At 45.3% G+C, this 17,041-nt stretch overlaps 1 protein-coding gene and 1 non-coding gene across 4 annotated transcripts in view; one reads left to right on the top strand and one right to left on the bottom strand.

Annotated features, from left to right (window-relative positions):
• Positions 1-33: 33 nt before the first annotated feature.
• The window catches only part of DHX33 (DEAH-box helicase 33), a 28,635-nt gene continuing 11,627 nt past the window's right edge, over positions 34-17,041 (bottom strand). Inside the window, exons 5-12 of one of the 3 annotated variants that reach the window (XM_030800178.1) lie at positions 15,371-15,556; positions 14,532-14,643; positions 12,900-13,059; positions 12,661-12,749; positions 9,892-10,019; positions 9,288-9,491; positions 7,886-7,972; positions 34-3,587 (exon numbers count right to left, since the gene is read on the bottom strand). In XM_030800178.1, the coding sequence (XP_030656038.1) occupies positions 3,279-3,587; positions 7,886-7,972; positions 9,288-9,491; positions 9,892-10,019; positions 12,661-12,749; positions 12,900-13,059; positions 14,532-14,643; positions 15,371-15,556 (1,275 nt within the window). In that variant the 3' untranslated portion in view covers positions 34-3,278. The remainder of the gene's footprint in view (positions 3,588-7,885; positions 7,973-9,287; positions 9,492-9,891; positions 10,020-12,660; positions 12,750-12,899; positions 13,060-14,531; positions 14,644-15,370; positions 15,557-17,041) is intronic. The other 2 variants (XM_030800180.1, XM_030800179.1) reach the window with 2 other exon arrangements.
• LOC115831609 lies at positions 2,137-2,198 on the top strand. Its single transcript, XR_004027134.1, has one exon. It is a non-coding gene; the product is annotated as a U7 small nuclear RNA (small nuclear RNA).

Here is a 17,041-nt window from a genome sequence, read left to right as displayed (position 1 = left end):
GAAAAGAGACCCAAGAAACAAGCCATACAAATCATATACAAGATTCATTTTTAATGGATTTGATCGTTGGGTGCAAATTTGAGCATTATTTACAAGAGCTTTCTGTAGAGTTATTTCTGTTCAAATAAAACCAGACTCTCAAAATACAACATAAGCCTGAACCTACTTGATTTTTTTTCCCCCTCTAGTTGCCAAGGAATATCGTTATCTCAGATGCATGGCCTAATATCACACTGGTCTTTAAAGAAAAAAAAAAATGCATGGCCACAGTTCCAGGCAGTTCCTGGTAGCTGGATTTAGTGGATTTATATATGACAGTACAGTACATCATCAGTTTCACCCACAGGGCAAAACTTGCCTCCATTCAGGCATCTCTTTACAACTGGCAGCAATGCAGCATTAAGGGTTTTTAGCCAGGACCTGCTGTTTGCAGTCCTGCCCCTTGTAGTGTTACTCTGGGTGTTGCACACTCCATGATTACTAGAAGACAGACACCTGAGGCATGCAGTCTGCTTGGAGTGCATCTATTTACATGAAGCTGCTCATGGGAGCTGGTGAGTCTTCCAGATATGGGTTTCATAGGTTGGCAAAGAGGTATCACACCATCAGAGATTTTACCAATTGAAAAAGAGTAGCTGAAGATTATATTGCAATGTTATTGTGAAACATTTAACTTTCTTAAGTTTAAAGTGTACTATCCCCTGCAGCTCAATATAAACAATGATGTATTTCTTTGTAGCAATATGTGGAGTCAGAATGAGTTTTCCAATCTGATTAAATCCCTGAGCAGCTATGTTAAAAGTTAACTTTTTTAAAAAGCCCAATAAAAAACTAAATACTGTATTAAAACTCTACCACAATGTTACAGTGATAAACATATTTCTGTACAGAAACATTAAAGCTACTTAGAAGCTGTTTACATCCTTTGCCTCTTAGAAAAAATATATACATTTCTGGAAACTGTTCAGGTACTTAAGCTGGACATTACCCCAAGTTTTTTCTTTTTCTTTTTTTTTCTGAGACAGTCTCGCACTGTCGGCCAGGCTGGAATGCAGTGGCGCGATCTTGGCTCACTGCAAACTCTGCCTCCCAAGTTCAAGCAATTCTTGTGCCTCAGCCTCCTGGGTAGCTAGGATTACAGGCGTGTACCATGACGCCCAGCTAAGTTTTGTATTTTTAGTAGAGACGGGGTTTTGCCAAGTTGGCCAGGCTGGTCTTGAACTTCTCAAGCAACCCACCCATCCCAGTGCTGGGATTACAGGCATGAGGTGATCTGCCCGCCTCGGCCTCCCAAAGTGCTGGGATTACAGGTGTGAGCCATTGCACCTGGCCACCCCCCAATTTTTTTTTTTTTACCAGCACTATGAATGATTTATTACAAATACAATACTTTTTCTTACCAAGTAGGACTAAACATCCTAATCCCCTACTGAAAAAAAAAAAAAACAAACTGGAAAAGTTTTCAGAAAGTCAGCAATGGCAACAAGTCAGTAAGTGGAAGATCTGGTTCAAAGTTTAAGAATTCCGTAAGATAAGCTATATAGGAGCTGTCAGATCTTATTTCGTCCACGTATAACCATTTCTGACAGACAGCCCTAAATACTAGCTGAGAGCTTGACTGCACAGGACCACGGCTAGCGTTGGAAATAAAGACTGAGCCGGACTTGACATACACAACTCCGGGCAGACGGGACCCTGGAATGGGGCTGCTCCGCCAGGCCACAGCTTCCAGAAAGAGACTGTCCATGATCTCTGAAGAGCCTCTTGGGCAGTTTGGCCCCTGGTTATAACTATGATTCATTCATTAAGAAATGACAAAACACCCCACAGATGTGTTTGGACCAAGTAAGCACAATAAAAGAGCTAAATCTCGGCTTCTTCTAGGGCAAAACATTATCTGGGGAAAGATTACTTGCTTCTGATAATTAAATAGCTAAGAGGAACTGTTAGTGTCTTTTCTCTGCTCAGAATATCAGAACAGGAAGAGACTGTGGAGATCCTCCAATTCCCTCTGACGACGAGGGTTAGAGAGAGGTGCCTATAGCAGTTAGAAAGCAGCAAAGCCAGATTGTCCCGAAGTCCCCACGAAGAAGGAAAAACTATCATAGAAAATTAATAAGATGCAAGAATAAGTGTTACAGCTCTAGCTCTTTTAGAATTTGTCCAGCAGGTCTTCCAGACTTCACTGAACCGCCCCCGCCGCCCACACACCAAAAGATACAAGAATGTAAGCCCAGATGTGGTGCGGTATCTGGCATAAGCCAGTGTTCTCTGGGTTCTAGGTACCCCTCTCCCCTCCCCCACCCCCACCACCTCTGACCAGGGGTCTGCCCAAAAAGAAACAGTGGAAATGGTACGCAGAGTCACCCCTCATGCCCACATGTTCACTGGTGCCCAGTTAGAGGGAAAAATGGTAACTGTGTATGTGGGAGTCATCTACACACACAAAACACTGAAAGGTCAGTTTCCCATGTCTACACGTGACAGGATTTAGAAGGTACAAATCAACCTTCACCCAGGAAGCTTACATGTCTCCTGAAAGCACTGACAGGGTCACGCACCGAGGACCAGGAGGCTCCTTTACTGTTCTCTGCTTGGAGACAGACACAGAGCGGCCCACCCTGAGACACAAGCGTTCAGTAGGGATCGCCATCCCAGGAGGTACGAGATAACAGCACCTCCCTCTGGAAACTTCTATAGAAGTCAGTTGTGTTTTCTATTTTAAAACGGCACACAGAGAGAGACACTAAACAAGAACCAAGGGCAACATCCAGGCTCCGCAACCTCCTGTGGCCCTTCCAGAAAATCTCCCTCAGTCACAAGAACTTGGGATGTTGCTGTACTTAATTCACATCATGTGGAAAGCAGTGACTTTCAGCCTAACGGCTCCCAACTCATTGTACGTGTGTCGCGCTCCAGGCATAGTTCTGGGTACTTTCCATTCCTTTTCTCTGAACTTTATGAACCCAATTTTATAAGGATTATTATCATTACTCCCATTTGGCAGATGAGAAAACTGAGGCTCGGGTGTTAATTAAGTCAAAGTCACCCAGTAAGAACCAAAAGCACAATTTTGAAGTTTCCAGGTACGAATGATATGTCCATGTCTACATGGTTCAGTCCCAGGAGTTGAGCAAAGATGCTTTCACGCTCCTGGAAGTCAGGCACCTTCAGCTGATTCCAAGGCTTCTCTAAGCGCCAACCTGGAAGCCTGCTGTGAGGACAACCGTAGTCCAAGCTCCCAGGGACCAGCAATTCTGGTGGCATCCTGGGGCGGCTCAGTTTCTGGCGGTTCTCAGCTTCCTCCTAAAGTACTCAGGGGCAGCCTCGTAAAGCCACTCTGCATCCACAACACAGAGGCCCCGCATGTAGCACTTGTTAGTGTAGAGCAGCTCAGTGTACACGACGCAGGCCGGCTTGCAGTGGAAGAGGACAGACGAGGGGTGGATGGCCACCGGCTGGTGGGTGTCCGTGGTGGCATAGGTGCCGTCTGGCTGAAGCTCGGCGGTGCTCATGAAGAGGCTGTGAGCCAGGCAGCGGCGGACACTCTCCATGTCTCCTCGGGATGATGCGATTGGCATTGACATCTGTTTCGGGAGAAAGCGAGGAATGGAGCCGACCCCACACGTAAACACTGGTCAGCACTACACAGTGTGTTGCGGCAACAGGACCCATTGGGGCAAATGCAGCCCACATTGTGAGCCTAACAAAGTGGATTCTGACACTCGGAGGTGGCCATCAAGGGTCAGCGAGGTCAGGGGAAGAAGGCCCAGCTGGAGGACGGACCAGAAACAGGGAAACTACTGCCTGTAAAGGCAGGGCTGGGAGGGAGGTGCTCACATTAGCCACCAGACCACAGGCAGGTTGGGTGACCCACCCCTCACCTAAATTCCATCAGGACAGCCCAGAAAGGAAAGGCCCTTCCCTCTCGCTTTGACTATCTCACCAGCTCCTCACTCCGATTCACCTTACACGCTGCTGCCAAGCTAATCTACCTAAAGCACAACTCAAATCACTCTTCATCCACTCAAATACCTTCAACAATGTCTCTGTTGCTCCTTGCAAAACAATGCAAACTTCCCATGGTGAAGCCACGAAGGAGCCACCCCGAGCCGCTCGCCTGTCTTTCCTCTCACCGCTCTTTTTCTTTCTTTCTTTTTTTTTTTTTGAGGCTGAGTCTCTCTCTGTCACCCAGGCTGGAGTGTAATGGCGTGATCTCAGCTCACGGCAACCTCCACCTCCCAGGTTCAAGCTATTCTCCTGCCTCAGCCTCCCGAGTAGCTGGGATTACAGGTGCCTGCCACCACGCCTGGCTAATTTTTGTATTTTTAGTAGAAACGGGGTTTCACCATGTCGGTCAGGCTGGTCTCAAACTCCTGATCTCAAGTGATCTGCCCGCCTCAGCCTCCCAAAGTGCTGGGATTACAGGTGTGAGCCACCGCGCCCGGCCTCACCACTCTTCTTTAGACACTCCATGGTCCCCCATAGTTGGCTGCCTTCTCTTTCCTCACCCCGTTTCATGATTCCTATCTGTGCCTTCACATTTGCTACTCTTAGTAGAAATGCTGCCTTTGTCTCATCAGAGGAAATGTCAGTCACCAGTCAATGTCCTTGTTCTACTGCTCTTGATGAGTGGGTCATGTAACCTACGCCCCTGGGTACAGATGAACAAACCACTGGTACACACACGCTGGGCCTAAGCTGGCCAGCTTTTCTCTTCCAGGCATCTTTTAGGTTTGAAACTGGAAAACTTGTCAATCTCTGCTGGGCTCTTGAGTGGAGGGGCCATGCAGAGCAATCACTTCCATGCGGAGGTAAAGGTGAGAAAAGGGAAGGAGGCACGGAGAGGGCACTCAAAGCAAGAGAAGCAGCAGGTCCAGAGAAAGCGGCAGCCCTGGCTCCTGCAGGCTTTTTCTAGTTCCTGTGACTCTATTTCCTGCATACAGGTTCTCAGATACCTTTCCATCCTGGGAAAAATCTTTCTTTTGTCCTTTATGATGGCTCTAGGGTTTCTGTTGTTGACAATCAGCTGATCTATGCCTGAAGAAGATACTTTTTTTTTTTTTAAGAGACAGGGTCTCACTCTGTTGCCCAGGCTGGAGTGGCACAATCCCAGCTCGCTGCAACCTCTGCCTCCCGGGTTCAAGCTATTCTTATGCCTCGGCCTCCTGAGTAGCTGGGATTATAAGCATGCACCACCACACTCGGCTTATTTTTGTATTTTTAGCAGAGATGGGGTTTCACCATGTTGGTCAGGCTGATTTCGAACTCCTGGCCTCAAGCAATCCACCTGCCTGGGCCTCCCAAAGTGCTGGGACTAGAGGCATAAGCCAGCCACCACACCTGGCCTGGAAGATACTCTTTTATCTCCTTATCTGTCAAGATCTAGCTCAGTTGTCGCCACCTCCAGGAAGCCCCAGAGGCTAACTGGTGGTCTCTCCTTCCAGACTATCAGCTTTAGCACTCACTGGCTCAGTGATTTGGGGCATATTATTTAACCTGATTAGGCTTAGTTTCATCATTTGTAAAATGGGAATAACAAAAGAATCAATCTTATAGGTTGAAATGAGGATTTTATCCTTTGGGTTAAGGTCTGAGTTAAAAAACAAAAAAAAAGAAATGAGAAGTTTAAATAAGGCAATCACATAAAAAGTACTCAGAACAGCGCTGAACAAACGCTTCATAAATGATAGTGATTATTTTAATTTGATGGCCTCCTGGCATGAGTGTATGTATGTCAGGTCACCGTCTAGATTATTACTTAGTTACTGAGTAGGCATGTCTGTAAAGTCTCAGGACCTTGACCAGTGCCTGGCATATAATGAGAGGTATCCCTGGCCACTACAGGGTCCTAAATTCAGAACTAATAGAGAAGCACCATTTCTACTGTCAATAATAAATTGAGAAAACTTACGAAGCCAAGGGACAGACTGGCAGGAAACTGTTCAAATACAAAAGCAGTTTGAAAAAATGTGTGGAAGACAGAATACAATAGGCTACTAAGAGAAGAAACAGCTCTAGTGCTAACCATAGGCCGTTGGCATCAGACACAGGCCTGGGTACAGGCTGTGACTGTCTCCCAGCAACGTCTGCACTGAGGGGGCACAAGACATTCACCACAGAGTGCTTATGACAACAGCAAAAACATGGACACCGTCTCAGTGATCAACAGCAAAAGAACACTTACACTACCCTCTATCTCGGACATAAAATGTGGAGTGTCATGCAAGCATTAAATATACCATGACAGCTCTTTAAAACACCATGTACTCTAAGAGGGAATAAAAAGCTAATATAAAACTTTGTAGGCCGGGCACAGTGGCTCACACCTGGAATCCCAGCACTTTGGGAGGCCGAGGTGGGTGGATCGCCTGAGGTCAGGAGTTCGAGACCAGCCTGGCCAACATAGTGAAACCCCCCTCTACTAAAAATACAAAAAAATTAGGCCGGGTGTGGTGGCTCACGCCTGTAATCCTAGCAGTTTGGGAGGCCAAAACCATCCTGGCTAACATGGTGAAACCTCGTCTCTACTAAAAATACAAAATATTAGCCAGGCGTGGTGGCTCATGCCTGTAGTCCCAGCTACTCAGGAGGCTGAGGTAGGAGAATTGCTTGAACCCGGGAGGCGGAGGTTGCGGTGAGCCGAGATTGCGCCACTGCACTCCAGCCTGGGCGACAAGAGCAAAACTCCATCTCAAAAAAAAAAAAAAAGAAAAAAAGAAAAAAAGCACTTTGTGGTGGACACTTCGGCAATATCTAACAAAATCCAAATTCCCCCATCTAGAAATTCATTCTGTGTGCACCACAGCACATACGGAGGATGGTCACTACAACAGAACCTAAATGACCATTATTAGAGGCTTAAATAAACTGCAGCAAATAGAATGAAATGCTACGAAATCACTAAAATGAATGAGCTAGACACATGCAGCACTGAAAGCCTAGCCACAGGAAGGATTCGAGAAATACGCATGTGAGGCTGGGCGCAGTGGCTCACGCCTGGAATCCCAGCACTTTGGGAGGCCGAGGCGGGCCAGTCACCTGAGGTCAGAAGTTCGAGACCAGCCTGGCCAACATGGAGAAACCCCGTCTCTACCAAAAATACAAAAATTAGCCAGGCGTGGTGACGCATGCCTGTAATCCCAGCTACTCGGGAGGCTGAGGCAGGACAATCACTTGAACTCGGGAGGCAGAGGTTGCAGTGAGCGGAGGCTGTGGTGAGCCGAGATGGTACCACCGCACTCCAGCCTGGGTGACAGAGCAAGCCTCTGTCTCAAATAATAAAAAAGAAAGAAAGAAAGAAATATGCCATGTGAAAGAAAGGAAGTTGTGGAACATGTACCTCATACACATGTATCCGTGTATGTGTGTGCTCACACACAGGCACAGAGACATGCACAAAAATATACATACACAGAAACAAATTCTAGAAGGATCTACCCCAAACTGTTAATAGTCGTTATCTCTGGAGGGGCAGGATTATGGGAGACTTTTAAACTTTCTACATTAGAAATCACTATTTTCTGCATTGTGTCAAATACTATACACGAGTTTGGTAATCTAAAAGGAAATAATGCAGATATCCCCACTTAAAAAAAATCTTATGAAGAATTCTAACACTGGAAAATGCTTATAAAGATTATAAAACCAAATATAAGTTATACATATAATTTGCTATGTAAAAAAATACAATAAAAATAGGCTATTAGGAAATAGGCTAAACTACTGAGATGTGGAATTGTGGGTAACTTCCTTTTTTCTTATTTGTGAAATTTTCTACAATGAGAAATCCTTTTATAATCACTAGCAATAAGCAATTTCAAAATTTCTACCTTGAATGAAGTGACAGCTTTGTCACCCACAGAACACTAGGACCAGACAATACCTTTAAGCAGATGTCCCTCAGCTGTGCTCTGACTTCTGCTACCAGCATCATATTCTTGCTGTTGACAAAATTCTCTTTGCACCAATCCTGAATAGGAGAAACAGCGATATCACAATCCACTCATTCACTGTTTATTTGTTCACAGAGACGGGGTCTTGGTCTGTTCCCTAGGCTGGAGTGCAGTGATACAATCACAGCTCACTGCAAACCAATCCTCCCACCTCAGCCTCCCAGATAGCTTGAACTACCTGCACATGCCACCATGCCCAGCTAACAATCCTCTCATTTCTATAGAGAAAACATAACAACACTTTTAGAACACAGTTAAATTCAGAGAAAAAACTTCAGGTGCCAAAAAGGAATGTAGGAAAATATCTTTATATCAAAAAACATGAACTATAAGAAAAGCGTTAATAATTTAAACTAAAGAAAAACTTAAAGTTTCCCAGATTGGGATATTTGTCTCATCATACCCAATAAATGATTAGAATCTCCAGAATAGATTTTAAAAGTTCTACAAGTCATTAAGAAAAAGACCAATGACCCAGTAGAAAAATGGACAAAGGATATGAACAGACACAGAAAACAAAACAGAAATGCCCAATTTATGTAAGGCTTCTTCTTTCTTTCTTTTTTTGTAGATAGATAGAGTCTCGCTCTGTTCACCTAGGCTGGAGTGCAGTGGCACGATCTCGGCTCACTGCAACTTCTGCCTCCCAGGTTCAAATGATTCTCATGCCTCAGCCTCCCGAGTAGCTGGGACTACAGGTGTGCACAACCAGGCCCAGCTAATTCTTGTATTTTTAGTAGAGACGGGGTTTTGCCATGTTGGCCAGGCTGGTCTGGAAGTCCTGGGCTCAAGTGATCCACCTGTCCTGGCCTCCCAAAGTGCTGGGATTACAAGCTTGAGACACTGTGCCTGGCCCTGGGCAAGTTTTTCAACTGCACGAAGCTTCGTTTCCATGACTACATGTTTCATGAATATAAAAAATAATAATAATAGTGCTCATTTCTTAGGATTACTTTACTGAATAAATGAGATCATACATTAAAAAGTGCTTAGCATGGGGCTTGGCTCAGAGTAAGTACTCATTCATTGGTACACACTATCATGATTAGACATATTACTTGATTAAGTTCCAATTAAGTTTTGATGGGTTGGGAGTCACTTAAGTCTTGTTGAGTTAAACACATTCGGAACAGAGACCGGAATGACAGTTCTTTGGTAACCTCCCAGTACTGAAGCATTTCTGAAATGCTGTCTGGCTTTCTTTTTGTGATTCTTTAGATAATTTAGCCAAAACGTGAAAGTGTACTTTTTGTACGGCTTCAGTAGAAAAAGGGAAGCACATAGCAGAGACAAGCAGCTACTGCTGGAGAACAGGAGCAAGACGAGGCTCACCTTATTTCCGCCTAGGTTTTTGAAGGTCCGATAGATATTGAGCAGGGTCATGTGATCCCCCTCGCTGGATATGAACTTCTTGCGGACCCCTTGCACTTCCTCTCGCCGGGAAGGAGGGTTGTGGAGGACGCTGTCCACAGACAGCAGGGAGACAATGGTCAGGATCTCCTCTGTACACTGAAATTTGGGGGACATGAGGATGGTCTGCAAAGCAAAATTGAAAATTGTGTAAACCCAGCTTTCTCCTAGCTTTAGAATGCACTATTTCTGTACGTTGCTTTTGCAGCTTCCCTTCTAAGGAGTTAAAGGGCAGGTATTTCTAAAACCATGGCGATGTACATTAGTGTTATTTCACTCTTTAATATTCAATAAAACAGGTGACTGCCTTCCCTACAGAGTTCCAAATTTCTTGTGGGTAGGGGCTCTTGGCTTCGTATCTTTGAATCCCACACTGAACATAAATTAGGGCTATTTGCAAACTAGGGGTTGGTAATTACGTAAGAGAAAAAGTGAGATTAATCTAGAAGCACTGGGTAAATGGTTCTACTTTGGGACAGTTAACTGTAATGTACAGAAAGGGGACCGAGGAGAGGGTATCATTTACTTTGGCAAATTTGGGTTCTAAAGGAAATGCTGCCATCTTTCTTCCAATTGGAGTCAGGGTAAGCTGGTCATCCTTATGTTCAAGAGCACCTAACAGGTCCAGTTGGGCAATGGCCGCCTGAATGTGATCTAAAGAAACAGAGACATAAAAAGGAGCCAAAAGTCCAAAAACATGAAGTTGCAGCTAGTTCAGTATTTCTGGGAGCTTTTGATAACTCTGCATCAAACAACAGCAAAAATCATAACCGCCACTGCCCCCTTGACACACTTGTCAAAGAATGACATCACTGTCTTCAGTTCAATTCCCTTTTCTTTTTTGAGACAGTCTTGCTCTGTTGCCCATGCTGAAGTGCAATGGCGTGATCTCGGCTCATTGCAGCCTCTGCCTCCTGGGTTCCAGCGATTCTCCTGCCTCAGCCTCCCCTGTAGCTGGGACCACAGGCGCCCACTACCGCGCCCAGCTAATTTCTGTATTTTTAGTGAGACGGGGTTTCACCATGTTAGCCAGGCTGGTCTCAAATTCTTGACCTCAGGTGATCTGCCCGCCTTGGCCTCCCAAAGTGCTAGGATTACAGGTGTGAGCCACCATGCCCAGCCTGAATTCTCTTTTTAAATGACCTGTAATTTGGAAATATGTATGTAGATTTTGAATATACACATTAAAAGTATAACATCTGACCCAGCAATGTTACACTTACGAATTTCACTTGCAGATATACATCACACAAAGACCATATCGCCAGAACCAAACACCTAACAATGGAAATAGCAGTTGTCTCAGGGGCCAGCTGGGAGGCTGGGAGACAAGGGGGTGAGAAGGACATTATTACTATTTACTATTTTATATTTTTTAAACTTTGGACCATGTAACTATATTAACTATTAAAGAATAAAAAAGCATTTCTAAGGATGTAGTAAATATATACATCCCAATAAGGAGTGATCTGTAAAATGTATTAAATGAAAAAAAGCAGTGTGTTTCTCATTGCTTTTTTAAAGCAATATTTATAAATTGAAGGATGGATAAATGCATTTTGGTTTATTCACAGAATGGAACAGCACTTAGTGTGAAAAAGCATCAACACAAATAAACTATACGGAACAAGCTGAATGAAAACAGCTTACTCAAGAATAACTAACATAAACTTAAAAACAACAGGTGGTTTAGGGATACATACACATATAGTAAAACAGTAAAGAAAAGCAAGGCAATTACAAACAAAATGTGGAAGAGTGGGTACCCCAAAGGAGTGGAAGGAGGCGAGAGCAAGCGGGTGGCAGGGGAGTCCTGGGGGCTTCAACTGGGTACACAGGTGTTAGATTTTAACCATTCCTTACACCTTATGTATCTTCTTCATTTGTTTGTAAGGATTTAACAATGAAAGAAAAAAAGCACAGAACAATGCTCAATGTGTGTTGCTATTTGTGTTTTAAAACATACTACAGGCCAAGTGTGGTGGCTCACGCCTGTAATCCTAGCACTTTGGGAGACTGAGGTGGGCGGACCACCTGAGGTCAGGAGTTCAAGACCAGCCTGGTCAACATAGTGAAACTCGATCTATACAAAAAAATACAAAAATTAGCCAGGCACGGTGGTGCACACCTGTAGTCCTAGCTACTCGGGAGGCTGAGGCAGGAGAATCACTTGAACCCGGCAGGCAGAGGTTGCAGTGAGCTGGGATCTCACCACTATACTCCAGCCTGGGCAACACAGCGAGACCCTGTCTCAAAAAAAAACAAACACAAAAACATACTACAGCAGGGGCTTGGTGGCTCACACCTGTAGTCCCAGCTACTCGGGAAGCTGATGTGGGAGAATCACCTGAGCCTGGGAGGTTGAGGCTGCAGTGAGCTGAGAATGCGCCACTGCACTCCAGCCTGGACAACCAGAGTGAGACCCTGTCTCAAAAATAAATAAATAAATAAATAAAATTATAAACACATTACATACACTCACGTATGCATACATTTGCTCTAGAAGTCTACTAGAAAATGGTTCCAGTGGTTGTTCTAGGGGAAGAAAACTATGAACCTGAGGATCAGGGCAGGACTCTTCTATACACATCAATTGGTGACTTTGTGTTTTCTTTCTTTCTTTTTTAAACCAATTGCATTCCTTAAGAAGGGGTGGGGGGGGGGGGCAAAAAAAAAGAAAAGGAAAATGGTGCATTGATGAGAGGCCAGGTGCCAAAGCCACTATCATAAAGATTTCCAATTGTTTTCTTCTTCTGTAGAGAAATTACTAATGAACAGGAGAGACTGATCAAATTCCAGTTAAAGGCAAAGAAATATAGTCTCTGCAGTCCCTGTGCTGATGAAAGTACAATTTCATTACATTTCTGTAGTATCCCAAGGACTCGCATGATGACCTTCACTGGTTCCAGAGGTCAAGGAACCTTACTGATGGTGCTGATAGTACAGAATCTATCGTTTCATAGCTAGGAGCATTGGCACATGCCTGTGGTCCCAGCTACTTGGGAGGCTGAGGTGGGGGGATCGGTGGAGCCCAGGAGTTGGAGGCTGTGATGGAGCCTGTGAATAGTCACTGCACCTCCACCTGGGCCACACAGTGAGACCCTGTCTCTTTAAAAGTCAATCAATGTATCTATCATTTCATGATTTTCAGATGCTTCTCTAATAACTAACGTTGTTATCCACAAAATTAAATAAACAAAATGAGATGACCAAAATACTTAATTTTTTTGGAAGTGTCCGTTTGTTGTTGTTTGTCTCCTCACCTACCTTCTGCAAAACTGTGGATTTCACTTACCTGGAGATGGCTTGGACATGAAGTCAAAGGTGAGCACATTTGGGACTTTCATTGCTAGAAGCTGAAGCATCACACTGGCCAGGTTACACCTGTGAAGAGCGTGAGACCAGGGTCATGACCTGATCCCTCTGCCATTGAGTCAGAACCCCTCATGGAGGAGTGTGAGTAAAAACTGCAGCTCTGGGCAAGCAGGAGACATGGGGACTAACAGCAGCAGTGTAGGAGCAACTGGCGCCTACCTCTGGATCTCTGGCACGGTCATCTTATCAAACTTCTCAAACTCCTCCTCCGTGTAGAGCCGGTAACAGATGCCACTGTCCTCTCTGCCAGCCCTCCCTGTGCGCTGCCAAGCCTGCGTCTTCGATACCCGCTGCACTGCTAACACCTCAAGACCACTGTCTGGACGGAGAGTGAGCCCCATTAGTGCTTCATCACATGAACAAACTCTTTCTACAGTGTTGATAAAAAGAAGCACACCAGTGGTTCTTTCAGCAACACAGGGGTCCAGAGAACCTCAAGGCTAGCACAATGGACAGCACAAAACTTGGCTGCTCCGCAGCGGTTTGGCCCTAGTGAAACAAGGCTTTGCAATAAGCCCAGTGTGAAATCTGTGACAAAAACATCAGAAAAACCTCACGCATGCAGCAAGGGGTGAGAAGAGTAGTTTCTGAGGTCTTGCCTTAGATGGTAGGACGGCCAACCCCTCCAGTTTGCTTGGGACAGAGGGTTTCCTGGGATGTGGGACTTTGGGTGCTAAAACTGGGACAGTTTCAGCAAACTAGGATGGGGGTCATACTATCAATCGATGACTACGAAATTAAATGCCTCAAATCACTTGTGTGCTTTATCCTCCCTCCCAGTTCTGTTGTAAGACAGAAATAATGTGATGTCGGCCGGGCGCGGTGGCTCACGCTTGTAATCCCAGCACTTTGGGAGGCCGAGGCGGGCGGATCACGAGGTCAGGAGATCGAGACCATAGTGAAACCCCGTCTCTACTAAAAATACAAAAAAATTAGCCGGGCGTGGTGGCGGGCGCCTGTAGTCCCATCTACTCGGAGAGGCTGAGGCAGGAGAATGGCGTGAACCCGGGAGGCGGAGCTTGCAGTGAGCCGAGATCGGGCCACTGCACTCCAGCCTGGGTGACAGAGCAAGACTCCGTCTCAAAAAAAAAAAAGAAATAATGTGATGTCTGTTTTCTAGCAGTAAATGAGGTTCATTTTCTTGATAAAGGTGTATTCCTAGCCAGGCACTGGAGACCCAAGCTCTTTCACCTATGTCATCTCAAAAAGATACATCTGTGGAAGTCAGGACCCTTGAATGTTTACTAGAGCATTTCAGTTCCATAACTGGGAGCAATAATTTCAGTGGCCTCAAATCCTCTGTGGAATAAAGCGAAGTATAAAACAGACATGAGTCAAGATGACCTGAAGTTAGCTCCCCACTGCACCTTCTTAGCAGAAGCCAGTGCTCCTTCATGGCTCACCTCAGCCAGGAGATCTGGTTCCTTCCTGAGAAACCTGGGAGCTCAAACCAGCCATATATACAGTTTATGATGACAGCCTTTGATTGACACCCAGCTGTCCCTGGCCTTACAGCCAACTACTGATGGGTACCAGGCCCTCTGCCCAGGTCCCTGACCCTGTGTGCCAAGGTCTGCTCAACCTGGGCTCTCCTTTCCTGCCTCTACTTCCTGTCTCACATACCCGCCTCGGGACTCCTTTGCGGACCTGGAGTGTAGGTCATCTCACTCATGGCGCCTGCCACCTGAATTTGTTAGTTACTAACATGAAACAGGGGAAAACTGTGGGACTACAGTTTCAGTGGCTGCTCACTAGACACAGGAGAGACATTCATGAACTACAAATTCTCACCAGGGTTATACTTCTTTGCTTTAACCATGCCCGTGTCAACTACATATTTTATTCCTGTAATGGTTATGGAGGTTTCAGCGATGTTGGTTGAAATGATCACTTTGCGATAGCCCTAAAAGGAGGAAGAAAACCAAAAAGCCGCATTGACACACGGATGATTCAGAAGTCTTCAAACATATTCTCACCATTAATTTCCACAATTCACTCATGACCAAGAAAAGATGACTCCATTATTAATGGCAGTCATTAATATTAATGGTTGGTCATTAAACTGGGCAGGGGAAGGGGACGCTGCAGTCTTAAAGGTCAATTTGAGGCAATGAGATGTAGTGGAACAAGCACAGGAATCAGAAGCAAGTAGATGTGGGTTGGAATCGTGGCCCTGCCAGTGACTTACTATGCGCCCCCTTGAGCAATTGTTACTTCCCCTCTTGGGGCCTCAGGATCCCCATGGGATCATAACCTGCCTTGCCGGTTCCCACGAGGATGAGAGACAGTGGATATAAATGCTAGCACAGTGCCTGGCACGGCAAAGGCACACAATAAATGGCACTATGGACAAATGCAATTTATGCTGGTCCTTAGAAGTCACTCATTTATCTTGCAGCTTTGGTTTATACTCTCCCTCATCCCAACAACTGTCTCCCTGCTCCTATCACAGGAGCGCTGTATGTGTCACCATGCATTGTATTCCTGCGCCTCCTCAACGTGCTGATCTGGCACCTGGGTATCCCATCCCATACACCTTATCTGGAGCCTGGTAATAGGTACACAGACCTCACTGGTGGATCCGTCTGGGTGCCCAGAATAGGGCTGGACAGAAGAGGTCGTGCACTCACCTTTGGGGCCCCTTGGAAGACTCGGAGCTGCTGTGCATAGGGCAGGGAGGCGTAGAGAGGAAGGACCAGCATCGCAGGGCAGCCGTCTGGGAGGTGCTTTGCAATGTCTCGGCACGTCTTGCTCATGGCTTCGATCTCCTCCTGCCCAGTGAGGAACACCAGGATGTCCTGTGAAGAAGGGGCTTCCTGTAAAAAAGGGACAGTGGGTTTACTAGGCATTGATAGAACTGCAGCTTGCACAGAAAAAGACAATGGTGATTGATGATGTTTCCCAGAGTTATTTCTCTTAACTATGGAAATGTAAATGAGGCTGGAGACAACCCTTACCAGCAGTGCGTAAATGGTAACAGGCTGGGTGTGATGGCTCACGCCTGTAAACCCAGCACTTTGGGAGGCCGAGGTGGGAGGATCGTTTGCAGCCAGGAGTTTGTGACCAGCCTGGGCAACGCAGCAAGATCCCATCTCTACAAAACACTTTTTTTTTAATTGGTCAGGGGTGGTGGCACATGCCACTGCACTCCAGCCTGGGCGACAGAATGAGAACCTGACTCAAAAACACAAAAAACAAAACTGCAATATATAGGAGTTAGCCAGCTATGTTTATAGGCCAAGTGATGACATTTTGAAGGAAAATCATCAGATTGTTTTTTCTAACAAGAACAATACCATGAAAAGCATAATCAGGCAAGCAAATAAAATCTGCATGAAGCTTCCTTCCTTTCATAAGCATCTTGAAAAATGAAGTTGACAAAACAGAAGGCAACTTGGGGAAATCCTAATCCATGGAAATGAACAGGTGCAGCCATGCTGGAAAAGGAGCCTTTCATGAATGATGCCATCAAAAGCACTTTCACACGCCCCAAAACATACACTATACTTGGACAACTGCTTGAGATACTGAGGTTTCAAAGGGAACAACACCCAAGTGTGAATGACATACCTAATGCCCTGATTTTTCTTTGATTTCTGATCAGATATATTAATTTGTTTGATGTAAAGTGCTTGACACTTTGGGACGCTGAGGCGGCCAGATCACCTGAGGTCAGGAGTTCGAGACCAGCTTGACCAACATGGTGAAACCGTGTCTCTACTAAAAATACAAAAAATTAGCCAGGTGTGGTGGCGCACGCCTATAATCCCAGCTACTCAGTAGGCTGAGGCAGAAGAATCACTTGAACATGGGAGGCGGAGATTGCAGTGAGCCGAGATTGTATCACTGCACTCCAACCTGGGTGACAGAGCGAGACTCCATCTCAAAAAAAAAATAAAATAAAGTGCTTGATGGACTGGGCGTAGTGGCTCATGGCTGTAACCCCAGCACTTTGGGAGGCTGAGGCAGGCAAATGGGTTGAGGTCAGCAGTTTGAGACCAGCCTGTCCAACACACTGAAATCCCATCTCTATTAAAAATACAAAAGTTAGCTAGGTGTGATCCCAGGTACTCAGGAGGCTGAGGCACCAGAATCACCTGAACCTGGGAGGTAGAGGTTGCAGTGAGCCGAGCTCATGTCACTGCACTCCAGCCTGGGTGACACAGTGAGACTCCATCTCAAAAAAAAAAAAAAAAAAAAAAAAGTGCCTAATGGCAAAATAAATAGAAAAAAATGTTAATAATTATATGTATGTTTATGTATATATGTAAAAATAGGTATTTTTTAATGTGTACTTTTTT

This window comes from Nomascus leucogenys, chromosome 19, assembly GCF_006542625.1.
Source record: "Nomascus leucogenys isolate Asia chromosome 19, Asia_NLE_v1, whole genome shotgun sequence".
Classification (NCBI taxonomy): Eukaryota; Metazoa; Chordata; class Mammalia; order Primates; family Hylobatidae; genus Nomascus; species Nomascus leucogenys.
Note: the sequence above shows the minus strand (reverse complement) of the source record. Positions and strands in the feature narration are given on the sequence as shown.